A 25,910-nucleotide genomic window follows, 5' to 3' on the forward strand; every position below is an offset into this window, starting at 1 on the left:
GAGACACCCAGTGAGGGCAGAATGTCCTGGCTCACAGCATGGGGAAGCTGGCCTGGCTGGCCACCCTACACTGGTTGCCGCCGTCCTTCAGCAGGCGGATGTAGCCCTGCTCACCCCACACCTCCGACCAGCTGCAGGAAGAGATGGAGAATGGGCACATCCGCGCTCCCACACACGGAAAGCGGCCTCACACAGGGCAAGTGAGACAGGGACAGGAGCCAAAGCACCCCGTGGGACATGGATGTTCCCCTCATGTCCCTCTGCATGGCTCTGAGCACCCCAAGAGGGGACACAGCTCATGCACAGGGGTGGAAAGGGTGGTGGAGTTGGGGGCACTCTCAGCCCCTACCTGTTCTTTAGGATCCAGTAGCTCACGTTGTGCCCGTGCTCCTGGCTCATGCCATAGCCCACAGCCAGCATCCCGTGGTTCACCCACTGGCTGCAAAACACGCTGCTGAAGATGCCTGGGAAGAGCAGAGCCATGGTGAGCTGGGAGCTGGCCTCGATTGCTTCTTCTCTGGGTGAAAACAGGGTGGTGGGTCCTGTTCGCCCTCGGCTGGGTGCCCTGGGGAGATGCTGGGGCTCAACAAGGGCTCAGCAGCCACCCCCACAGCCCTGCCTTGGGGTCCCCATCCACACCATGAAGAGCAAGGCAGTACCCGACTTGTAGAAGTGGAACTGGAAGCTGCTGGCATCCACTGCCACAGACACAGGGCCCACAGCCGCCACCGCCTGCTCCAGTGCTGCCTCGCTGCCCTGGTCCACCATCCAGATGGTGGAGCAGTTGGCCGCCCTGTCCTGGGGGTTGTATCGGCAGCTGGAGGTGTCCTGAGAGGAGGGAGAGACTGAAGCTGGCCCTGGGACTCCCTGGCACCACTCTGCTGCAACCTCAGAGCCACCCACCACCCCTTACCATGGCCGTGTAGGGGTAGACGTGCTCTGAGTTCAAGCCGCCGTTCTTGTGCACATACTGGAAGGCCCGGGTCATGTAGCCACCATGGCAGCCGTTGTTGCCCAGCTTTCGGGAGCAGTCGATGAGGTTCTGCTCACTTAGCACCACCAGCTTCCCTGTCCTGTTGAAGACGAGCCCTTCCAGGGCTCCTGTGGCACTGAATGCCCAGCACGACCCACAGTGCCCCTGAGCGAGATGGGGACAGTGCAGGGGTCACTGCATCAACTCAAAACCCACCAGAGAGGGATGCTGTGATCCCCGGCACTGCTCTCCAGCTCCTCAGCTGCAAAACTGCAGTGGCCAAAACTATGGGAGCTGCTTCTCTATGTTGCCCAGAGGGGTAATTTTGGTGTTTGGGAGGATCATGCTGCCTGTTTCTGCTGCTTAGAGTCCTGATACTCATCACACAGCCTCAGCTGGACTGCTGCTCCGTGCCTACCTGGTTCTTCACAGGCGTCACGTAACCCTTTGCCCGCCAGTCCACCTCTGCTGGGGTCTTCCGAGCTGCTGATGCCTGGAAGAGCTGCACCAGCCCCTCTCGCTCTGCTGGGATGAATCTGTTCAGGAGCTGGTTAAACTCCTCATCTGTCTGCAGGTAGCCAAGGGAAAACTCATGTGATGCCACTTGCACCCAGCGAGCACCATCACGACTCCCCAACTGGCCGGCTGACCCTCGGGACGAAGCCCAGCCCCAGGGGCACCTGCAGGTCCCAGAGAAGTGGGCTTGGAGGGAACCCAATCCCTGGATCCAAGGTCACATTGGGTGGGGCTCTGAGCAACCTGATGTGGTTGAAGATGTCCCTGCTTACTGCGGGGGGATTGGAATAGATGACCTTGTCACCCTCTCTGGAGGTGTTTAAGGAACGGGTGGATGAAGTGCTTAGGGACATGGTTTAAGGGAGTATTAGGAATGGTTGGACTCGATGATCCAGTGGGTCCTTTCCAACCTGGTGATTCTATGATTCTATGACCTTCATGGTCCTTTCTAACCCAAACCATTCTATGATTCTATGGTTGAACCCTGGGTGCCGGGAGGGGTCCCCAGGGAAGGTGCCGGGCCCATCGGCAGGTACCAGATCCCCGTAGTGGTTCATGGCCAGGCGGAAGGCGTGCTGCCCTTGCGACTGCTCCCAGTTGTGCTGCTGGATGCGCCTCAGGTTCTTCTCCCAGACCTCCCTGCGGGTGGCCTCGGCCTCCTGCCATGGGGCAGGGTGGTAGCAGGATCAGAAACGTCCCCCAGGAGCATGGGGACATGGGACAGGGTGGGTGCACGCAGGTGACTCTGGGCGAGACGCCCCCAGAGCCAGCCCCAGCACATGCCAGGAGGCCAAGGGAAACAGGACCTACCCTTGGGTACTCCTTGGCGTAGAAGCTCTTCCACTCTTCCCAGGCCTCCTCCAGGGCAGGGTCTGGCGCTGGGGCGAAGCCCAGCAGGGCCAGCAGCAGCCCCAGCAGCATGACCATGGCATCCAACTGCGGGAACGGCGAGAGCGAGGTCAGGGGATCCCAGGCTGAGCCCCACGGCTCTCAGCCAGGGCTGGGGGCAGGATTAGTCTTTCCAAGCCTGAATTAGAGGTGAAGGGGAAGCAGAGAAATGCAAACAGAGCAGCCGAGCCAGGGGGAAGAGAGGCTGATGCGTTCCTTCAGCTGGATCGCCTTCTGTGTGGCCATGCTGCTGTTTTGGCAGGAGATTTAGGAGGCCTTAGCCATCCTTTGGGTGGCATTAACTGTCCTCTTTAGGTGAGGAATGAGCAGCTTTACAAGACAGCAGAGCCTGGATGAGGCAAACACAGAGGAAAGGGCGTGAGAGCAGTAGGGAGGGTGCTGGCTGTCCCCACTCCCTGCCCTACTGTGCTCCCTATGGAGCTGGTTTTCTCTTCCTCCTTGCCCCAGCAGCATCCCTCTCCGCAGCAGCTCTTCTTGCACCTCTGACAGGAGACACAGGTAACACCCCCGCTCGGGGACTCTGCACCCAGCAGGATTGAGCCCCAAGCAAAAGGATGAGTAGGGAAGGCAGAGTCGTATCTGGACCCCTCCAGAGCAAAGCTTGCACGTTTGCTGGTGAAAACTCGGCCTCCAAGCTCCAGCCCACAGCAGCTCTGGGTCTCAAGGCCAGGCAGAAGAACCCAGTGGAGCAAGAGCTGCAGCCACTGGGCCAGAACGAAGCTGTTTTCACTTGAAAGCCAACAGAAATCTGCACCAGCAGGAATCTGCAGCAGCCTATGAGCAAGGGGCTCGAGCTGGAACCACAGACATGAGATGTTCCAGGCCAGTTTGGATGGGCCTTGGGCAGCCTGATCCAGTGGGAGGTGTCCCTGCCCATGGCATGGGGTTGGAATTGGATGATCTTTAAGGTCCTTTCCAGCCCAAACTATTCTACAATTCTAGGATAAGAAGCTTTTCTACAGAGGTGCAGGAGCTGCCACTCCATGACGATGACTGAAGCCTTGCATCTGTCCCAGCACGAAAGCGGGATGCCCGTGTGTACGTGCTTCCCCAAAATCCTTCTGTGAGGATTTTCCACTATCAATTTACAGCCTTTCTTTTTGCCAGAGAGTCCGCACGCAGCCCTCCGCCAGCCCCCTTCCACCCCAGCCATTTGTCTTCCTCCCATCGCAGCCAGACACCCTGCGCCGCCTTTGATGGATCCTGGCATTGCTGAGTGACTTCAGTTATTCTGGGGTGCTGTGCACGGCAGGAGAGGAGAGGGATCAAATACCCGAGATGCCCCTCATCACCAAACACAGAGTTTCCACTGACAGTGGCTTCCCAAGAGCGAAAGCCGTTGTCGCACCTTTATTCCACACACTTTGGGAATGGAGGCGTTTTCAATTTGAGCATCTTTCTGAGCTCATTGTGTAGCTGTGTTTTTAAAAATAAGTCATCAAGAACATCTGCTCTCCCTCCACATCCTTCGCCTGTAAATAAAGCCCCACATGTTGGGGTTTCAGGGGAGAAATGTCTCCCCAGCCACTTTTGTGCTTAATCCCAGTTCTTGAGGAAGCATCCTTTTTTTTCCCCCCGGTTTCCTCAGCACCCATTTCAACGCTGGCTGCTTCCTCTGTCCGTTACTGCTCGCTCAGGAAATTAACTCAGCTTCTCAGTACAGCTGCAAATCCTCCATCTGAGAGAGATGCCCTGAGCCCAGCTGCACCACACTGCATCCTCCCATCACCTTTCCCCCAGGACAGCTGGGTGGGCGCCTCCCACATCACTTGGATTTCAATCCCCAGCAGAGCCTGTTCCATATCCAAAAAACTCAGGACTGCAGAAGGTGATTTCCCAGTTAATGACTCTCAGGATTCTCAGTCCCCAAAAGAAGAAAACCAACCCTTTTTATGGCGTCAAACAATCCTACAGCCTCAGAAGCAGGCTTGGAGGATCAAAGGAGCCACCAGATCTATAAACTCTTATAGAAGAGAGAATATTAAGAGTGCATTGCAGTCATTTTAAGAAACACTTGCTCTTTTGGGAAAGGAAAAAGCAGTTCAGATTAAGACTAAAAAGAAACAAGCCCTGCAAAATAAAGCATCTTACCATCTGCTGGCACCCACCCGGCTCTAAAGGTGGCAGGGAGAAAGGGGAGCAACTTTTCTGTCAGCAGGTTTCTCTCAAGCAATCTTCAGAGCTGTGCACCTTCCTCCATTCCAGCTCCTTTTTGCCCCTCCGACCTCAAACGCTGCACCAGGAGTTACTCAACAGGGTGCACAGTAGCAGCCAAAACCACAACGGCAAGAGTTGGGCCAATTCTTTGGACACAGGGATGAGAAGGGGGCAATGGATATTCAGAAAGCAAAAGGCTCCAGCTGCAAGATGCTTTCCATTTAAAACAGAAGCCTCCAGCTTGCACCCACAGGGCATTTAACAGCGCTTTAATTAATGCCCGATTCTCACAGGGGAAGGCAAAGAGTAAGGCCAGGTTTTGTAAGCTTTAAGCTTGAGAGGGCGAGCAGAGGCAGGCCCGGCACCTGCACAAAGCAGCTCCGTGTGCTCTAGCGTGGGATCAGAGCTGCGAGAACTTGGAAGCGCTCGGATGGGAGCAGCTGCCTCCCCCTTGGAAGCTGGGGTGCTGGGCGAGGAACAGAAGGATTCGCAAGCACGAGATGTCCGACTCAAGGTCGTGCAGTGCCTCAACGGCAGAGCTAACAGCACGGTCCAGGATTCCCAACTCTCCACCCTGCATCTGCAATTGCTTGGATCATGCTTCCCCTGAGGAACATCAAGGATTTAATATTCTCTCCACTGCTCGGCACAAAAACTGAACAGAGCGCTTTGCTTTCGCCAGGCACGGCTGTGGCTGCCGGGCGCCAGCTGCCGTTCCCTCCCGAGCCCTCTCCCGCGCTCCAGCACAAACGCCAGCCAGCCTCTTTCCAATATTTTAATGAGTCGCTACATCTTACACTCATAATTATAAAAGAATAAGAATCCATAAAAATATTTTCTTTTCATAATACGCACTTAAAATACTCCAGGGTCAACGTGGTTCATTTGGGTGGGGTTTGTTTTTTTTCCTTTTTGCCCCTGGCAGAACCCTTGGCTTGAAGGGGGGGACGTGCTCCCCTGAGGTGCGATTGCTCAGTCCCCCCTCCCCAGAACTGCAGTTCCTGTTGACCAGGTAAATAAAAACCAGAAGAGAGCGTTTTGCTGAGTAGACGGGCACGGGGAGCAGTCACTGACCCGCAGAGAACTGAAGCACAGCCAATGTCAGTGCACATCCGAAAGCTCAGGGGCACCGGGGAAGGAGAAGGTGGGATTGGGAGGCGGCACAGAGAACGGAGAGAGGGAGGGTTTGCATAAATATCACCCATCTCATGTCGTCAAACCCCTGCTGCTGCTGTGTTCTCTGGAGAGAGGCTCTCCAGTCGTAGCCAGCTGCCGGGATACCCATTGGCACAACTCTGCTTTGTGAGCGGCCATTAGAGAAAGGGAGCAGGGGGCGCAGGTACCGACCCCAGCCCCTTCCTCCATCTGCTCTGCAAAAATCAAACCGGAAGATAGACAAGGCTATAGGGTTGCACGCTCGCGTAGAGCGCTCTGCACAGCCCAGGGCTCCCCGTGGTCACAGCGGGGCCAGGACACAGCAGCAGTCGCCATCACCTCTCCCCCAGGGCTCCACAGCAGGTAGTTCCCTCGTCCCTCCTGCTCCTGGCTTAAGGCAGCTTGCTGATTCGGCTCTTCCGTTTCCAACACAGGCACTGAGTTCTTGCAGGTAAAAGTGTGGGAACTGCAAAGGTGCAGCGGGAAGGGGAAAAGGATGAGGGGAGAGAGATGGACACCAACCTCAGCCTTGGGAGACAGACTACTGTCCATTGATTCCCAGGATAGAGGGAGTAGCAGCAAAAAAAGCGTTACAGCCAGGCCGGAGGAGAAGAAGAAGAGGGCGAGCAGCCGAGCAGGGGCAGACCTCCAGCTTGGAAAGTGAAAGAAGGTGGCACTGTCCAAAGGGAAGGTGCCCTCCAGCCTCCCCCATCGCCTGGGGGGGGATATACCCAGCCTGGACGCGGGCACGCAGCCGTTCACGCTCTGGGTTTGATGGCTGTCGAGGGAGGCGGCAGCGGCAGGGCACAGGAGGGGACGGTGAGCTGTCAGTGTCCGGTTTGCAGAGGCTTGTGCTCTCAGAGGTATTCTTGTAGAAAGTGCAGCAGCGTGATTTCGTAGTGCTCCCCTGACTCAGGGCACCGAATACTGTGTCTCTCGTTGGGGTAGATCTGGGCAGAAGCAGAGAGACGGGGCAGTTAGCAAGGAGCAGCGCAGACAGCCCTCCCTCACATCAGCCCTCTTTCTTCATTCCAGTCTCCACCAGGACAAAGAGGGTCCAGGGAAGGTCTGGAGCGCTGGTGTGGCTGCTGGGCTTCTGGGCAAGGCGCTCTCCTCCGCTGCCACCAGCCAAGAGAGGGCTGCAGCTCAGGGAAGGAAAGTTCCAGGCGAGAGCAGGAGCCCCATCAGCGAGGGAACAGCCACAGTGCCACCTCCCGGCCACCTCCCAGCATCCAACCAGGTACTGCTGTCACACCACAACGAGAGGTGGAAGCATCTGCCTGCACCCTTCCCCCAGAGCACAGCAGAAAACTCTCTCTTTCCAGATTTAAGGGACCGTCCCTCTTCACTCTTGTTTCTCCTACCTGGAGCTGGTAAGGTTTTCCAGCCCGGATTAGCTGTGATACCAGGAAGTTGGTGTGAAAAAAGTGCACGTTTTCATCCAAAAAGCCATGGAGGATCAGCAAACGATTTGGCCTGGAGGTGGGATGAAAGATCAGATGAAAAACCCCAAGAAAATGCATAGCGGCCAAGCAAAGAGCTGCCAGTTGGCAAAGCAAAACAGAGCAAAGGACACGCAGCCCGAGCAGCGTACGGCCACGGACATGGTCCTCAGCCCCTCCCTGGAAACAGGGCTGGAGTGGCACACTCCGGCCTGCTGCAGAAAGCAGCTATCTTCAACCACATGAGTTAAAATTAAATGAGATGAGAATCCATCCACTCTTTTGGGATTCAGCAGGGGTGCAGCTGGTGGCCCAAAGCAGGACCCGAAAGCGGGTTTGTAGCAGATTGCTCGACCCCCCCAGTACTCACTCGTTGGGAAGCTTTTCTACGTGTAATGCCACAGAGCCCGCCTCGTAACCCTGCTGGTTGTTTTCCGGGATATCCATGTACCGCTCAGTGTAGCCGGTGTCGTATGCCATCCAAACTGTGACAGGAGCACCTGCTATAGCAATCTGTCAAACAAATAGGTGGCAGGAGACAGCCTCAATTATCATGTGCTAAAGAGCTCAGTGTTCCCCTTTTCCTGAAGAGGCAGGAAAAAAAGGCTCTGGACTTCGTCACTCAGACCAGAATTCTTCTACAGCAAATCCACACAAATGCCAGATTCTTAGACTGGACATAAGGAAGAATTTCTTCACCATGAGAGTGGTGAGGCCCTGGAACAGGGAAGCTGTGGCTGCCCCATCCCTGGAGGGGTTCCAGGCCAGGTTGGACGGGCCTTGGGCAGCCTGAGCCAGTGGGAGGTGTCCCTGCCCATCACGGGGGTGCTGGAACTCTTATGCTGTTCCTCTTACAGTCACAATGGGGCAAATTCCTGCACAAAAGCTTTTCCTTTTCAAGGAGGACATATGGAATGATCCAGAAACCGCGCTGGGGTCTTGGGAAGGGGATTAGGAATAGCGCATCGACCATCCCATCTGATGCTATCCATTGGCAGCCCCTGACGAATAACCCCGTCCTCATCTCACGCCTCAGACAGGAATGATCTGCGAGTAGAAGGCAGAGCTGCAGCCAGCAGCTACTGGCAGGACCGCAGGACTTTTTCACCCATCTATCAAAAACATCGAGCACAAAAGCCAACTCCACGTGCCAGGAGTGAGACAAGCTGAGCGCGCTGTGTCCCAGAATGACAGCCCCATGTCCAGACTCACCTTGAAGACATTGGGTTTGCAGATAAGACCCATGAGGGAGAGGAAGCCCCCGTAGGACCAGCCGTGTATGGCCACCCGACTCAAGTCAATGAACCCGTATTTTTCTGCTACGTAATGTAAACCTTCCACCTGGTCCTCTATCTCCACCTGACCCTAAAAGGAAGCAAGGGAGCTCAAGTGAGTCTTTCTAAATGGAGAAACCTGAGATAGAAAAGACAAAAGCAACACTCACACAGGAAACACGCAGCCAGGCAGCCTTAGAAAGAGCAAATGAACAGAAATTCATCAACAAAAGTTTGTTACCATTTGGTTTTTCAGGGCCCCTTCAAATTTGAGACCTCGCTGGCACGAACCCCTTCCATCAATCACTACCACAGCATAGCCGAGCGATGCGAGTGTGTTTAACCGTAAGTACTTGATTCCTTTGAAGGAGTTATTCACTAGCTGCACCTGCAGGAGAGGGGAAGAGTTTCAGAGCTGAGCAGCTGCCTTCCAGTGCCTCCCTCTGTCTGTCCCACTCTGTAGGACCCTGAGCTTGACAGCAGCCGCTAACCGAGCTGTCAGAGCCATGTAAATCAGACTAAATGCTGGAAAAATCATCTGAGGTTTGCAGCGGGGGTCAGAACAGAGGTCCAGTGCTCACTGCTAACACAAATGTAAGTCTTGATGCATGATGAAGCCACCCAGAGCCCAGCCCCGGCCAGCAATCCCATGCCAAACACCAGCAGTTACTTCAGATTATTACCTGAGGGCCCCCGTATACAAAGAGAACTGTGGGATGCTTCTTCCCAGGTTGGACATCGTGAGGTTTGTAGATCATTCCATAGAGCTCGACATCTGACTGCGTGCGGAAGTGAAAGATCTCAGGTGGGATGTAATCTGGGGGACAACCTGCAGAAGGTAGCAGAGACACTCATGATACAGGAACTGGCAGTGAGCTCTGCCTCCTACCCAGCACGGCTTACTCTGACCCAAGACCTCTTTCAATCCCAAACCTTGCCAAGCCTTAGCAATGCCTCCCAGAGAAGCCTCTCCCAGAGAAGCAAACAGCCCCTGATCGCCTGCACAGGAAAAAAAGACCAGATAAAGAGTGACAGGACCACTCAAACACGGGCACCCTCGGGCAAGGCACACTATGCCACAACAGCAAGGTGTGGAAGGAGGTTAACAGGGGTGTGTCACACGGAGTAAACATTTGCGGGAGGGATTCTGTGAGCTGTATCTAACCCTTTAAAGGCCTTGGAATGAAGTAGCCACTGCATCCCAGATACTCGCCCACCTTCAGACAAATCATGACTAGAGAAACACCTAAACCCACAGACATCTAAATGCTGTACCCTGCTGTGCTTTTGCTGCTTTTGCTCAAAGCATGAAACAGTAACATCTTAAAAGCCCATCTCGCATTCCCAGGATGAGCTACACACTGAAGATACTTTGGGCCACCTCTCTCCCCACCACTTTTGGCTCCCAGTGGCAGTAGGAGCATCGCAAACCTAACTCAGCTTTGGTACATTCCATGGGACTTACTGGCTGCCTCCATCATGCTCGCCCAGAACTTGGGCTGCTTGTGGAGCGGGTCCTCATCGGAGCCACTGAGCTTGTAGACATGCACGCAAGGAGGAGTGCTGACGCTGCTGTAGTGGCTGATGAACATATCAAAGTTCTACAGGCGAGAGAGAAGAGTTAGGGGAGCAAGGTCTTTCATTTCCCACATCTCATCTCCTTGCAGTTGTCAGACAAGAACTCTTACATCTCAACCAATCAAAAGAAGCCCTCACGACTGATTACCAGTCATGATTCCTTATCATTCCCAGCCAGGACCTCTGCTCTGGGACACAAGGGTGTCTTGTATTTAGAAAGCAACAAACCTGGCTCATCGAACAGCTGTGGGAGAAACCCGGTGTGGTGAGCCGCACGATTTCTCCAGGAGACTCATAGCTGACTACATAGAGGTGGTGCTCCAGCGGGGTGTCCTTTGTGCCTTGGAAATACACCAGCTTCGTGGCCTCATTGACCCAGATCTATGTGGAGAAGAGAGGGCTCAGCGACAGGAGGTTGACAACTACTGCTCCTCTGCCAGTTCAAACAGTCTGTCCCCAGGCAGAGCCAGCTTAGCACACAAACAGACCACGACAGCCGGCTCGCGGCACTGGGACTGCACGCAGCGCCTGCTGGCGAGGGGCTCCGGAGCACATACGCAGAGCCGGGAGAACTGCGTACAGCCCAATGAAGTAACAACCACCCCAGCTTCGAGAGACTCAAAGTGTTGGCTTGCTAACGAGCATAAAGAGCTGGGCTCTGTTCCCCAGAGCTGAAAGTAGGAAGATCTTGTCCTTAAATACGCCGCCTTCCCAAAGGATGGATGGGTTATAAGGGAATATGTATATTTTTTTCCTGCAATCATAACAGCGAGCTCTCATCTGTGGAAGGATCAATCTAAAAGCTCCAACACTACCAAACTTCAAGCCACATTAAAATATGTTTTTAATGTCCAGACGAAGCTGCTTCTACAAACCACCCGGCCAGCCTGGAAGAGAGACTACAGCTTTTAAATACTGCATTGATCCAGCAACAGTAACCAAACTGTTTTCCACCTAACAGTGTCCAAATGCTATTTCTGGCTAACCCGCAGTTTGAAGATCTCTGTGGACAGCAGAGAGAAAAAATATCCAACTCAATTGGCCAGGAAAACTGGGCAGAGCCCTGTGGAGCAACACATGCATCAAAATAATTGCCGCTAACACAATTTTAGCCGTAACACATGCAGAGAGAAGCTGTGGCCAAAATCAACAGCATGTACAGTGAGAATCCACATGGGGAGGGACAGCAGGTTAATTGCAGACTGAGGAAAAGCAGCAGAAACCAAATGAATGGAGCTGTAGGCCGTTTAAAAAGCGAGAAGTGAAAATCCAGATTAATTGGAAAGGAACAGACAAGGTCTTTATTTTGACAGAAATCACCTGAGAGCATTAAAGATCGGACTCAGTTAATACCTGAAGCACAAATGGAACGAGGTTTCTGCAAGATTAATAAAAATTCATTTCTGGCTATACTGCAACCAGTAACAGATACAGCTTCTCCATATTCTAAATTGCTCTACGCTCCCTAGCTGCCTTCTTTCTAAAGGCTCTACCGAGGAATCAGCTGGAGACCCAGAGTTCACTCTAAGCACTAGGACATATTTCCAATTCACAAGTACTTATTGGGGTTAAAATGCTTTGGCAAAGGCAGCAATCCCAAGCTTCTCCACAAAATAGTTGTTTGTTGCTCTTGAACCTCAGATTTGTGTCCTTTTTTATAGCCTGACTCACTCCTGGGATTTACCTAAGGAGCAATCTGAAGTCTGATTAAAATGGCAATCAGTTCAATGCGCACTGGACTACAGCACTTCTGGGAAAGAGGCAGCAATAAAAAGGAAACAAAATGAAGCTTAAGTAGTTCTAGCTGGTCCCAGGCATACAGAGGGCACAGGCCAGGACTGTAGGCAGACAATGCAGAGCTCTAACGCTGCAAGAGAGAATAAAAATAATCACTACCTTCGATCCATGCCTCGACAACACCTCCCATTCCCCACTGGTCAGGGCAATTTCCTCCTTGATAGGACATTTGAAATCATCTAGAAGAAAGAACATGAGAATAAGCCACTGCCTTCCCCAAGAGACAACAAGCAAATCAGAGAGGAGCTCCCAAAGCTGAACTGCCAACTGAGCACTGCTCTTACCCTCGCTGTGGACATAGGGCTGCACCCAGTCGTAGCTGCCTTGCTTGAGGACTGCTGTGACTCTGTACAGGTGACAGAAACCCGTTTTGCATTCGTTGGCTCGGATAAAGCAGAGCTCTTCCTCCTCTCCCTCCGGTTGGATGAAAGGATAGAAGATATCGTGAACCTGCCACAGAAGGCAAAAGTCCTTTCAGATGAGCAGCTAGGGCAGAGTCATTCCATCTTTTCCTATCACCACAAAGAAACTTTGGGCCCCTGCAGAGGACAGTGTGCTCTGGGCTTTCCACACTCACCACTGAAACCAACACCAGTCTCGCTTCCAAACTCAGCATTCAACCATGTGAGTCCCATGGGGTGGTTGTTATTCCAACACCTTTTAATGCCATGGTGTGAACTCCAGGCCCCTTTGCCACTTCACTACCAAGATGCTTAATCTTAGAGGCTGAAGTTCATTCCCTGCCCCCTATGTCTGTTACCTATCAGTGTGAATCCCAGGGATCAGGGTTGCTAATGCTTCGAAAAGCTATTTAATCTTGTAATAAAACACCCCCCAAAACATGGCAATGTTACACCCAGAAGTGTCAGCGTTCAAAGTGTCTGTGTTCATCAAGACTGTTAGCGAGAATTAAATGAGCAGCTCCAACTGCAAGGAGACGGTGGGATTCTCATCTCTTCCAGTGCTGACTGCATCAAAATCCTTCTCATGGCTTTCCAAACCCTTTGAATTAACATCAAATCTGGCACTACTGAGTAGCAAAGCAGCCTGCTGGAGCACGGACTAAACTGGACACCCGGCCAACAGGAAAATGGTTAACTGTGGGGGAGGAAGGGGTAGCCTGTGTTCTTCTCCCAGCCCTGAGCCTCTTACATTTATCCACACATCAGTGGTTTCTTCATAGATCACAAATGGCTGGACATTTTCTGGCACAGTTTTGGCAAATTCAGCACGCTGCTCCTCATTTTCTGGGACTGGGATAAAGAGTGCTGGAGGCAAAAGGATTAGCTGCAGCCGCTGCTGAGGTCTGTCTAGGAACATAGCCCAGGCACTGGGGAAAGAAGGTGGAGGTGAATGTCAGTACTACAAAATAGATGTGTCTTTCTAACACTCAGAACACGCAGCCCTTTCCCCCCCCACTGGCAGAAAGGATTTAGGCATGTAAATGCAAAGCTTTTCTCACCATTGCTGCTTTCTAATTTCCTGGAAGCTCTGCCAAGCAAACACACACTGCCAGACATCCCTGGTGTCTCACAGGGGCATCGTTCAAACGAGATGTCTGACAGATTTGCCCGTGTCTCTTCTACGGGACCACAGCTAACTGAACCCCATCTCTAGAACGTAACTGTTCCTTGGACAACCCCTCCATCTGGGAGCACTATTTGTTTCCTAGCAAGCTCCGAACGAGCTGAAGCAACCACTCTTAAGGCGACCCATCTGTAGGTTCCTCACTGCACGCTGCACTAGCGGGGAAAGGCCCAGACCTAAGACAACTGCCAAGTGAAGGAGTCGCTTTGGTCTCGGCCTTGCTCCTCTCCAAGGAGAGTCATTTGAAGCGGTGCTGCATTGCAGGCCTCTCAACACGACAGATGGCAAACCACCGCTGCAAGTGCGGCTACCCCAAGGCCTGGAGGTGCATCAAGGGAAGTTTCATCATTAAGACAGACTTTCAAATGAGCCAGTTCTCCCCCAGCATCTCAGTGGCTGTGGATTTCAGAACTGATATATTCAGCACATTTAGATAAGCTCTGGTGCAGAACAGAAGAATCACCTATGGGATTACCTTCTCTAAAGCTGTATGAATTTCGTTTCCAGAGCAGAAAATTAATGATGAGTTACAGAATGCAATCTTCAAAGACAGCTAAGTCACCTTAACTTGATCTGGACAGAAACTAGCCAAGCAAGATTTCGAGGGGAAAAAGATTAAGAGCTTTAAAATTTCAAACCAATCAGATTGGTGTGAATTCCGTAACCCTTCAGGGAAGGCTGGCCAGCACAAGGCCGCATATCGCATTTGGAGCTACAGCGAGCTACGGAAGCACACTGGCCCCAGAGCAATCCTTCCCCTTCTACACCCCACAGGAAGGACTTGGCACCACACAAACTGCCCATACCTTTGGCATTGATCACAAACTGGGCCAATGAAATGATAAAACTGCTCATGGTACATTCTCATTCTCAGCAGGAACCACATTGTACTCGTGTGGAAACATCTTCAGTTCAAAAGAATTCCCTAGGACCGCCTGCTTAATGTATCAATGTCATTTAACTTCCTGGTTGTGACTTCAACCCCACAGCTTGTCACTCTGGTCTACATTTGATTAATTCCTACTTTAAAGATGTTCTAACACTGAAGAGGCCAAAGACTCATCTGCCATTTCTGGCACTCGTGGCTTTAAAACCAAAACCAGGTTGTGACTAGAACAGAAAGCATGCTGAGGGCCTGCAATGGTTCAGCCAAAGAAGCTTTCAGGAGCATTAGTTTGGAAGAAAAACTGTACTATTTGCCATCTCGGGTCCATCCGGCACGGGCAATGTACTCCACGGTCGGAAACAATGCAGCAAACGGTTGCACCAGCTCCTTGTCCTGAGCGCACACGATCTGCAGCAAAAGGAAGGTCCAATATCAAATCAGAATGCTATCAGACCTCCTCACCCTCTCCTACAGAAGCTGAACGGAATGAGAGAATAAGGAAGTTTAACTATTGGCACCAGCAAGGGTCAGGCTGGGAGAAACAAGCCTTCCTATGAATGGCAGGAAGAAAAGAGAAAAACAAGCTTCAAAGCAGAATAATTTTGGCATTCAGCCACAGACAAGGATACAGCCAGGAACTGACACCCGGGATTAGATGGGGTTTCAACCCTCCTGCTCAACTATTGACAATGTGGTCTGTGCCAGGCTAACCCTGCTTCTCATGTCCTGCCCCTCCCCCAGTTGCTTCTCTGCCAGAATAATACTTTTCACCATTTTAAAGTTTTTCTGTTTCTTGGATAAATACATTATAGAACCAGGTGTTACAAAAGGATGAAAACAAAGACTAACACTATCTCCAATTTCTCAGAGACCTTGTCTTCATTCTAGGCATCTTCACAAGAGCCAACCCTCCTGTGCAACAGCCCACTCTGGGTTGCTATCGCTTACCTTACCCTTGGCGTCTGTTTTAAATTCTGCCAGTTTTAACGTAATCTTGGGGTTTTTGCTGCCTGCAGAGTGAAGGAATACCAAGATGATCAACTTGAACACTTTGTGTTTTACACAAAAAAGCTTCTAGAGAAGAACTGACCCCGGTCCTACTGAAACAGCTGTGTGTGAATGTACAAATATCAGATTATGTTTGTGAGCAAACACCGCTGTAATCACGAGTCATTCTGGGCATGGGAAAAGTTTACTTTTGCCTTGCCTAGTTGGCTGTGCATGTTCTCAGGAGGGAGAGGAAAGACAGGATTCAAAACGCATTCCACGATACGCCACCAGACATATTCCATTTTCTCAGCAATCCTTTCATTTAAGCTGAACTTTAAATCCCATTCCTTTCTTGCGGCAGATTTTGGGCTCAGAGACTCAATTAGGTCTCAACACTTACAAGCAGCTTCTACATCCTAGTGAGTACCCAGATTAATCATGCAAAGTTTATAGCACAAATTCCACTGCTGCTGCCAGCAGGAGTCAAGAGTTGCATTAGCAGCACCATGGTATTTCATTTACCTGTCCTGGGGTACCGATAGGAGTCTGTTTTTCTCTCCTCAAGGGCAGGTGAAGGAACATGAATTATCTCCACTTCTGACTCATCCACTTCCTCATACAGGATCCGCAGAGTTTTTAAATCCTCTGAACCTAAGGCAGACAGGAAGCACGTTTGCTGCAGTGTTTTCCAGCTGTTCCCACCTTGCCTGGAGCACTGCGGCAGTACGCTCTGGTGCGGAGTGCACATCTCCTGTATGGCCACAGCTCCTCGTGACCACCTGCAGACACTCCTCAGAGCACAACTATAATTCCTCAGTGCTTTGTTTCTGCAGGCGGCCTTCCCAGAAACAGGCCAAACCCAGGCCAAAGGAAAACCTTGCTCAAAATATCCCTCATTGCAGGAACCGGCAGCAACGACGGTGTCAGAATTTGATGAGCAGAACACTGACTGACCTTCTGTGGAAGCTGTGGGACACCACCAATAGCCCGTGAACCGATCAAACTCCTCCTGAATGACAAAAGTGGCTACGCCAGCAGATTTGGGGTCATCAAGAACATTGGATAAACCTGGAGAGGGAAAAAACCACTCTGTATTTACATAGCCTTGGAAAAAGCTGATATAAAAGAGAGAACTTGTAAGAAACAAGGCATAAAGACACGAGCCCTCCCAGCGCAAATTTGTCAGAAAGCATTTCCTTTTGAATCTGGCAAGAAGCACCAGTTACCTTTATGGCAGTACGTCATCCGCTTCTCCTCTCCTGTCTCAATATTCGCTACCCACAGATCATTGTTATTAATGAACGAAAAGAAGGCCGGGTCGGCAGGACAGATCTTGGGATCCATTCGTGGCCCCGTGCACTGTGTCTTGATCTCCAGAGGCTTCATTGGAGACACCTACAGCAACAGACACACAAACAGTTCTGTACAAATCAGCTTCAAGCCTCCGACTTAAGGGCCCAAACCACAGATACGGCACAGCCCATGACGGCAAACACAGCCCTGACAGGACACAGTGGAAAGGACCATAATGGAACGGATGTGCAGCCACCCCCAACCAAAGCCATTAAGTCTCTTTCAGGTGATAGTCATAAAACTGTTAGCAGACTCACCATGAAACCATTCTTGCCCCCATCTCGACAGTGAAAGAGGCTGTTGCTGGCCTGGAAGAGGAAGAGGCCACTCTCTCTGTGGAAATCATACGAAGTTATACCAAAGACACCAAGTCGCTTGCGTTCCCTCAAGAGTTCCTCTTCTCTAGAATACATCCCATGGTGAGGTGTTGCCTAGTATCAAAGGAAAGAAAAATCTGAAAGACTCTGCAGGGAGAGAAGCATTCAGAGAACAGGAATGCTCCAAGACTTGCACCAGCCAGTCTGAAAATGCCCAAACTACAACATACCAGCCAAAACCAGACAGTGGTCTTATCATACAGGCCCATAACCACTATCCTCTAGAGTACAGGCGCAGCCCAGGGGGACTGAGCCAACTGTACATCCTAAAGCTCCCTCTGCGTAAAAGGGATGAACTGTGAATCTGTCATTCCTGCAGTTGGGCCTCCAGTGTGAGCTGAGGGCAGCTGCACTGGCTCTGCTTATGCAAATCGATGTAGCCAATTAACTTAATGACGTTATCTACAGCCTTCACAAACAGTTTCCATGTCAGACACTGCAAACAAAAGCTCTTCCGGGAATCTTGAATTACCCTGAAGGGGACTAGCAATCCAAACGGGGTCACGACAGCTAAATTCTTTTCCACCAGCAACTTTTTAGTAGGGAAGAAAGACCAACGCCCTCCACGATACTTTACATCAATGCTGTTAGTGACAAAGGACATTAAGGTACTGACATTGGGAACGGGAAAATTCACCCCCTTTCTGGTTCACTTGCAGTAGAATGTAGGCAGAAGCCGCATTAAATTCAACTTCCTCGATTTCCTTAAAAGCTGGGAAGATGACAGGCATTCCACAGAGCACACTGAGCACGGCGAGAGCCCAGCCCAGACATCCAGAAGAAAGGTGCCCTGTCCCGGCAGCTGACACTGAGGCTCGTGGAGAGCCCATGTTGCTAGATCAGCTTTTGCTTTCCGCATCCACTGCTGCTGGATGCTCACTGACAGCCTAACTGCACACACAAGTAACCGTCCTGTATTGCAAAGCTATTCTCAACACGACATTCCCACCAGTACCATTCTCCACGTCTTATCTGCTGTCACACCAGAGCCAGACCCACGGTTCCAGCCCCACAACACCAGGCAGGTTTCCCAGGCACTGTCCACCCAGGCTCTTCAGCTCTCGGCTTACCTGAAAGTGATCCAGCATCTGCTTCCACGACAAGAGCAGCAAGGCCTCCTTCCGTACCTTTTTGGGAATCTCTGAGTAAAGAAGGGAGTTCTCACGGCTACCATATGGCATTCCTGTCAGGAGAACAAAAGCACCACCTGCTTAGGATTGGTCAGTCAGGACAGAGATGACCAAGGGCAAACTGATAACGGAGGGGTTGGGGCTGTCCGGAGGCTTTCACCAGCCGTCATTCCCAAGCAGCAATCAGTTCAATGACAGAATAATACCTAAGTTATTCAAATTTAGATATTCATTTATTCAGAAATTTCCCTAAGCAGGATTTAACGCTAACCAGCTTCTTCAGAACTAGTTACATCCAACTCTCCTCTGTGGACTGTTCAACCCACGCCCTAGAGCCACTCTAGAAAAGCCACTCCCTGGATGTGTGACTCAACATTACTCTCCACATTTCTCAGCCAGAAATTCGCTACAGGGACCTCATCTGGGCCAGCGCTCCAGCCTGCAAGAGAGGAAGAAAAAGCTTGGAGGTCGTCAAGAGTCTGAATGTGAAGCTGTACTGCACAGGCAAAAGCCTCCGTGACTTTACACACGCCTCGGACTGCAGTTGTCAAACTGTTGGCCTTCATCCAATTTCCAAAATGACCACAAAAAGTCAAATATCCCAACACAAGATTCTGACAGTTTCAACAAAATCTAAGGCTATGAACTTGCCCTCTATGTATACTGTAGAGACTCCCTAAATCAGAATTTTGTACCCCGATATTGTCTACTCAGCACATTTTTTGGTGCAGAACAGAGATTTCTGAGCCGGTTGACCCAGCAGTAGAGTCACTTAAAATTAAAACTGAAATATTAATAAGTTCTCAGGAAGCAAAGCAATATGTGAGCATATAATCCTCAGAGATACAGAAACACTAAAGTGCTGAGCATGTGGTGTTTAATATAAGCAGCATCTGCCGCGATACAACATGAAATTCTATGGGGACAACCCAAGAATGAATTAAGATGGCCAAACAGAAAGAACTGCAGATAGAACAAACTACTACATACACACACATCTGACACTCGTGTGACTGTGACCTGGACCTCCTTTCTCCTCACTATATCAGTACTTTCAACAATGACCTCAGACTGACCACAATCGATCAGGATTTACAAGAAAAATATCACCTTCCTCCCCAAAAGACAATGCACTTTGCTCCAAGTGAAGAAAAGTATTTGACCTCTACAGCAAAATTCTTCTGAAGTCTTCATCCCACTCCTTGGCATACAGGAATCACATAGAAACCTGAAGGTGTTATTTAACTTTGGGGCAGTCAGAGCACACGTTAAACACTTACGAACAGCTGAAATGGGTTCCGAGTATTGAATAGCACATGGGATGCAGCTCACAGATGCTCACGGCAACAAAAAAACCAGCATTCACCTTTCTTAGGAATGCCTAAAAAGTATCCCAGCGTTACCTGGCAGGTACTGATCCAAAAGAACGGCTCAACCTGCTCCATTCCCTGCGGGTTTCCTTAAAGAAGAGAATGCTGACAAGGTGCTCGTGTGTCTCCATTCCTGGTTGTGGCTCCGACACCACTCAAACCCATGCGTAACACCAGCCAGCTGGTAGCTGGTCCAGTTGCCATTTGACACAAGAGAAGAACATTGCATTTCTTTTAAATCAGCTGCTTCTTCAGTCATCCAGATTAAAACCTGGATCAAAGCCAATGTGGCCTTGAAATCCAGCTTTAAGCCAAATCTCACTTGTTCAGACTCAACAAGAAAAATACGCTAACTCTGGATACTGCCCTTTATAGCAGCACTCGTGTCACAAGAACGCGTGAGGAACTACAACAAATGGAGCCACTGACACACAGGAGCTGCTTAATGGCAAAACACATCAGTCTTCAAACCCAGCATCCGATGTCCTACAGCGACCTTACGCTCAACAACTCAAAAAAAGAAGAAAAGAGCAGGGTCACTCCAGGAGAACAGTTGCTGTATGGAGTTGCACATCAGGCAATTTCTTTACTGGCCCAGTAACAATCGTCTCATGCCCCAAAGCACAACAAACTCTTTATAGTCTATAAAGCTTCCCATGTTACCAACCACAAAATTATCCAGTTACTAAAATTCAACCACTCTGTCACTAATTACACTGTGGCTCCAACTATAATGAGGGACCTTTACAACACAGCATTCTGACATCTCTCAATCCTACTGTAAGGAAGAGGATATTTCCCTGTGAACACCATTAATAGTTCATTCCCACCTAGCTTCCCCCCCGCCCCCCCTTGAAAAGCATTCTGCCTGCATGGTAATTCATAAAGCAGCGAGACACCACCACCCTGTCATTAATACCTACTAACTATGCACTGCAAATTCTAATTACTGGCAGCGAATTCCTTGGAGAGTCAATCTGGTTGATCAATCAAGTAAATCCCATTTCTCCTAAGCTACAGAGGCACAAGATAGGACAGTCCTGAGTTTGAGAACATCCCTTCTCTTGCCTCAGCACCTGGACTGACCTGGCTTGCCGAAGGATACCATTCCTACCTCTGCCACGAGGCAGTTGTCGCTGGCCAGTGCTTTCCCTCGTCACTAAGCAGAAAGGTGATGGTTTAAGTGCTTGTCTGGGAGCAGAGAGGTCCCTGCTCAGTTCCAGGCTTTGGAACTTTACAGATTGAGCATGCAAGTCTTGAGCAACGTTACTGAATCTCAGTTCCCTCATCACTCAAATGGAGAGAGACACCTCTCATCCTTTTCCTCGCTTGTTTGGATTGGAAGCTCTCCCGTAACATATTCACACCCGGTGTCTGGCATGCTGGCTTACCCAGGTAATAAAGACGATGAGAGTGCGGGCTGGACTCTTCTGTTTTCCGGACAAACTGGAAATCATGGGGAGCTTTGTTCACTATCATGCCCGAATACTTCCTGCTGCTGTGAATAATGTCACGCAGCCCATCCCAAGAATGCTTTTGCACCTGGAATTGGGAAGGCACATCCTCCATCTCGACCACTTCAGAGCTGTCCGATAGTGTGTCCACTGCAGTCATCCTCTCTTCCCCTTCAGAACTGGACAAAAAACTGAGGGAGGAGTTGAGGGAGAAAATTAAGCCATAAAAATCAATCAGGCACATTTTGGTGCTTAGAGAAAGCTCTAAGCATGCAACAAGCTTAAGAGAACAGGCATTCCTTAAACCACAGATCCCAGGTTTCTCTGCATTCAAAGATTACATTTCAAACATACATTGATGTATTGAAAGGAGAAGTCCATCTCCCACCCTCATCAAATCCTGTCAATGAAGATATTAACCTCAGAAAACTCACTCTCCCAGGACCAGTTTTAGAAAGAAGCTGTTGAAGCACAAGCAGCTGCCTCTGGTGCAAAAAATCAGCTTGACTCAAAGGAAAACCACCCCAGGAATTTGGATGGATAAGTCAAAAGTTACGACCTATCATAAAGGCACAACGTTCTGCTCTGGAAGACCACAAGAATGAAGTCCCTGTCCTGCCCTACAGGAAAGCCTCTTCACCACTGAGAGAGGCTGAAGCCCAAGCTCAGCACCTCACTTACCTGAAGAGCTATCGCAGCCAGGAATGAAGTAGGAGAGATGGCAAATCAGGAAGAAAACAGCACGACTGTCTTTGCTAACAGAAAGAAGACAGAAATAACCACCCCTGGTTGTATCCTGCAAAATGCAGCACACATTCCTCATACGCTTCCCAGTTATTGAATGAGAGTCTACCAAAACGCCTCCACATGCAGCTACAGCAAACGTTAATTTGGGGAGAGGTGGCCTCTCAGACTTGCCCAGGGTCAGTGATGTAATCTACTGCAAGGCAGGAATGAGCCCCGGACCAGGGAAACCAGTTCCTGTTACCCCATCCAAGCAGCTGGGTTTCCCTCCACAAGGACACCTCAGTAGTTTCAGAAGCATCCAGGAGAACAAACAAAGAATTCCAGAACTACTTCAGTTTACTGAAAAAAATAGGCTGGAAAAGTTTGCTCCACGGAGATGGAATCGCTACCTTTGACACAGCATTGAAGAGGCAAAACAGTGATGAACAATTACACCAAGAAAGGCCTTTTCCTCAGCAGCCTCACAATTCACATTTTCAAATGAGATGTTTCCTGAACGCCACTGGTCATTTGGGATGGTGACCTGCATTCTGACAGGAGAGCAGCTCCCGAGATGAAGGATTATGCAAGAATTACACATAAGCCAAAGGAAGACATCAGCGTCAGTGAGATGCTCTATTCCTTTCCCAGCAGGGAGAACCAGGGGGAAGGAGGAGGATGGTTCACCACAAGAAAACCCTCACCTCTGCCCATTTTCTACTGTATTTTTCAGGAGAACCCCAAGCGTTCCTCGAGGATTCCCTGCCAGTCTGCACTTCCTAATGAACTCTCCAACAGGAAGTTCTCACCTAGTTTGACATATTACACAATCATGGCAGGAGATGAGCAAGCCTAAGCCAAAGTACATCTGGACTTCCTTAAACCACAAGCAGACGGCACAAGGGCTGCAGAACCACCTCTTCAAACTGCTGAGTGCCCAACTGTACAAAATGTTTAAGGAATAACACAAGAACAAAGTCCTGAAATAAATCTGCAGGTACTCCTGGTACTCCTGCCCAGTAGTAAATCCATAGCCTGAAAATGAGTAGAGAAGAGTATTTACCAATCAAAGCTGGGCAGGAAGCCCAAGTGAGACCACAAAAGAGAACGTGACGGGATGTCCTCAGACTGCGAGCGTTTCTGTGCCTCTGCTGCCTGTATCCAGGCTCTCCATTAACAGCAACATCACATCTGAAGGCAGAAGCATCAGGAACGTGTGACAGGAAGACCCAGAATGCCATAACCTGGGTACAACTCTCTCAACTCAATCCTACCGTCGGTCAAGTCAGTCAAAACAGTCTGGCTTTGGCTCAAGACACCTGACCCTTAGGTTACTCTCCTCGAGCTGGTGAAGCCGTCTTAGCCAGCTTGACTCCTCCCGAGGGAGAGCTGCACCTTTAAGGGCTCAGAGCACTCCACAAATGTAACGCTGGCAGCTGTCCCAAACTGAGCTGGAGCCCAGAGCCCCTTCCAAGCGATGCTGCCATGGTTTTATGATTCACTAGGAAAGCAAAAGGCACAACTTTCAGTTTGGTACTGTTCTCACTCCGGTGATGTTGACATAGGAACAGAGTGGAGCAGTGGGACAAGCGAAGCAGCCATCACACAGTTAGGTGAAAACGTTGGGAAATGCCACTGTCAGGCAGGAGCCTCACAAAACTTCGACCTTGACACCACACAGAGTAAAAAGAAAATCCAGTTGCTTCATCCATGGTCACAGCTATCTCTTAGACAACATGATGCAAGTCTTTGGCAACACCACACAGGTCAGTAAACAACTATCAGGAGTAACTTATCTAACTGAAATGACAGGGTGAATGCGGGGATGAAACTACTCAAAGGCAAGATGGATCAAGACACCATTCAAGCATCTTATTCTTACATAGTCTCAAAACCTCGGCATCGATATAGCACACCTGAGCTTTACACCTTACTGGAAAAGCACCATCCTTCAATCCTTGCACTGAGGCACCCCTCGAAGATGGTTCAGTGTCGCTGCAGAAGCACTGCTACCCTACTCCGCAAACCATCTAGCTATCCCTTGGGGGTCTTTTCCACGCTTTTCCTACCCTGCCTGGCCAGGTTCGATGGAGCTGGCACACATCCACCAAGCCCTCCTCAGGGGAACGGGTCAGTCTGCAGACAACACGCAAGCGCAGAGGGACATCAGCACAGGGAATAAACTGTAAAGCCTGGAATGGGAAATCAGTGAAGCAAGTTATCTTTCTGAGTCACTTCCTGACACAGAGCTCCCAGGGGCAGAACCCTGTACCTGGGATTCCTCACAAGTCTCATTCCCTCCAAGAGGTGATCATTGCTCTGTCTCACACAACCTAAAGAGCCACAAAAACTCTGGGAGTAACCAGAACACACATACCTTCTCCAGCTTCCTGCAGTCTCGTTTTCCAGACGAACCCTCTTTATCTTCTGCATTAACTACTCAGCAAGCTGGGCAGGACAGGAAACTAGGAAGGAAGAGGGGAAAAAGCAAATGTCAGATAACTGCAGTTCCCCCGTCAGAGCAACAAGGCTGTATAAAAGTATTCTCCGCAGGTCACATTTCCAGCTGTGCGAGGAGGCACAAACAATCCCCAGTTAGCACTCGGCAGCCCCAGTCTGCTCTGCCAGCACAGGCTGGACGTTAACAACCCGAAAAACGCAACCTGATGAGCTCTGTGGCCTCTCTCTTTCCTACAAAAATCTCAAAGTCTGAGACTTTTCAGCACTGGCCTCTCCTTTCATCCCAAATTCTTGAAATTATCAGGTACTGAGAACTGAGGAAGCAGAGGTCTGGTCCTGTTAAACACAGGACAGTGCCCAGAGCCAGCCAGAGGGTCAGCAGCCCCACTGTCAGCAGCGCCACAGTCCCACCTGGGACACAAAACCCACCTTTGTCTTCCCAGCCAGACTTTTGCTTCCCTCTGCCTCAGCCTAATGCCACAAGGGAACCTGGCTCACCACACAAGTCCATTTTCCGTGCTCATGGGAAGGCGCTGCCTTCACTATCCTTCTCTCTACCCAAGTACGCTGAAGTACAAAGATCTCTGCCTGCTCCTCCAGAGGCTCTGAATCACTGACACACCCAGGATCTGCCGCTATCTTTTGCCAGGGTTCTTGGTCTGCCCATACAACCATTTCTCCACCAAAACTGCACTCGCAGAGGGTCAGGAGAGACAAAGCATCACAAAGAAGCCCCAGCAGCTGAGTTCCAAAGCTGCAGAGAACAGAGAAGGACAAAGTAGCAGCATCCAGCAATTTAAGGGCAAGTTTCAATGCAGGAATGAAGGGCAAGAGGAGCGATGTTCAGGAATGCTGAGTAACCTGGTCCGATCTCGCAGCTGACCCCGCTGAGCAAGCGGTTGGACCACAGACTTCCCGAGGTCCCTTTCCAATCTCGGTTATTCTGTGATTTGAATGACTCAGAGGAACATCTCGCACTCATCCCACCCGCCCCAGCTCACACGTTTCACAGAGAAAAGGAACAATAACGTTCTCCAATGCTGAGCCCAGAAAAAGAGAAAATGAACCAAACTGAGAGGAGCGAGGAGAGGCCCAGCAGCAATCGAGACCCTCGTGTGTCAGCGAAGCCCGATGGGCCTGTGGGGACCTCCAGAAGAGCCAAAGCATCACAATCGGGGGCTTTAAAAGGTCCTTCTCCAAACAGAAAAGCAATTGAGGGTGGAATGTAACGGCGGGGATTCCTCTACAGAGGATGAGCACCGGCAAAGGCTGCGGCGGCCACTGTCCATCCCTGGGGGGGACAAACACCCCCCCTGCCTGAGCCACCCCCTCCTTAGGCGGGGCAAACACCCTCCCCCCCAGTTACCCCCTCCTTGGGGGGGGGAAAACACCCCCCCACCCCAATTACCCCCTCCCTGGGGGGAGGCAAACACCGTCCACGCCTCAATCCCCCCCCTCCTTGGGCGGGGCAAACACTCCCCCCGCCCCAATTACGTCCTCCGGGGGGGGCAAAGAACCCCCCCTGCCCCAGTCACCCCCTCCCTGAGGAGAAAGGGGGGGGGGCAAACACCAGGGGTCTGAAATCACGGGGGGCAGCAGAACCCCCGCCCCCAGAAGCGCTCACCCCGGGTGGCGGTGGAGCTCCCGCGGTGGTGGCGGAGGGCCCGTCACTCCGGCTCCATGCCCGGACACTCGGCGGCCCCGGAAGCGGGGCGGCGGCGGCGGCGGCCACGCGCGCCCCCTCACCCGGCGGCGGAAGCGGCGGCGCGGGGCGGA

General features: G+C 50.9%; 2 protein-coding genes across 5 annotated transcripts; both read right to left on the minus strand.

Annotated features, from left to right (window-relative positions):
* Window positions 1-4,603, minus strand: LOC104060939 (procathepsin L). Of its 2 annotated transcripts, XM_009562790.2 has the most exons (8): window positions 4,490-4,603; window positions 2,300-2,425; window positions 2,026-2,148; window positions 1,392-1,541; window positions 914-1,138; window positions 660-828; window positions 350-464; window positions 1-131 (listed from the first exon to the last, which is right to left on the minus strand). In XM_009562790.2, the coding sequence occupies exons 1-8, from the start codon at window positions 4,490-4,492 to the stop codon at window positions 32-34; spliced, it is 1,011 nt and encodes a 336-aa protein (XP_009561085.2). In that variant the 5' UTR covers window positions 4,493-4,603; the 3' UTR covers window positions 1-31. The 2 variants fall into 2 exon arrangements, with proteins under 2 accessions (XP_009561085.2, XP_053905995.1); XM_054050020.1 differs by lacking the exon at window positions 914-1,138.
* DPP9 (dipeptidyl peptidase 9) lies at window positions 3,978-25,910 on the minus strand. 3 transcript variants are annotated; one of them, XM_054049914.1, is made up of 22 exons: window positions 25,759-25,910; window positions 24,052-24,139; window positions 21,037-21,139; window positions 20,886-20,940; window positions 18,065-18,177; window positions 16,875-17,048; window positions 16,491-16,659; window positions 16,219-16,332; window positions 15,787-15,915; window positions 15,223-15,284; window positions 14,582-14,682; window positions 12,954-13,131; window positions 12,086-12,251; window positions 11,901-11,980; window positions 10,233-10,385; window positions 9,892-10,027; window positions 9,110-9,255; window positions 8,668-8,814; window positions 8,365-8,517; window positions 7,523-7,665; window positions 7,075-7,186; window positions 5,400-6,660 (listed from the first exon to the last, which is right to left on the minus strand). In XM_054049914.1, the coding sequence occupies exons 2-22, from the start codon at window positions 24,105-24,107 to the stop codon at window positions 6,568-6,570; spliced, it is 2,583 nt and encodes an 860-aa protein (XP_053905889.1). In that variant the 5' UTR covers window positions 24,108-24,139; window positions 25,759-25,910; the 3' UTR covers window positions 5,400-6,567. The 3 variants fall into 3 exon arrangements, with proteins under 3 accessions (XP_053905887.1, XP_053905889.1, XP_053905888.1); XM_054049912.1 differs by having other exon boundaries at window positions 3,978-6,660; window positions 20,886-21,139; XM_054049913.1 differs by lacking the exon at window positions 25,759-25,910 and adding an exon at window positions 21,630-21,703 and having other exon boundaries at window positions 5,402-6,660; window positions 20,886-21,139; window positions 24,052-24,117.

Source organism: Cuculus canorus, chromosome 27 (assembly GCF_017976375.1).
Source record: "Cuculus canorus isolate bCucCan1 chromosome 27, bCucCan1.pri, whole genome shotgun sequence".
In the NCBI taxonomy this organism is placed as follows: domain Eukaryota; kingdom Metazoa; phylum Chordata; class Aves; order Cuculiformes; family Cuculidae; genus Cuculus; species Cuculus canorus.

Bases quoted from the DNA above. Each gene is read 5' to 3' on its own strand.
- LOC104060939 (XM_009562790.2), bottom strand. The intron at 1,542-2,025 runs GTACCTGCCGAT...GGCTACCTGCAG, and splicing joins TGAACCACTACGGGGATCTG to ACAGATGAGGAGTTTAACCA. The intron at 465-659 runs GTACTGCCTTGC...TGCTCTTCCCAG, and splicing joins GTTCCACTTCTACAAGTCGG to GCATCTTCAGCAGCGTGTTT.
- DPP9 (XM_054049912.1), bottom strand. From the start codon at position 24,107: ATGCAGAAGATAAAGAGGGTTCGTCTGGAAAACGAGACTGCAGGAAGC. The intron at 17,049-18,064 runs GTAAGCCGAGAG...CTTTGATACTAG, and splicing joins AGATGCTGGATCACTTTCAG to GCAACACCTCACCATGGGAT. The intron at 10,386-11,900 runs GTAGTGATTATT...TTCTCCACATAG, and splicing joins TGTCGAGGCATGGATCGAAG to ATCTGGGTCAATGAGGCCAC.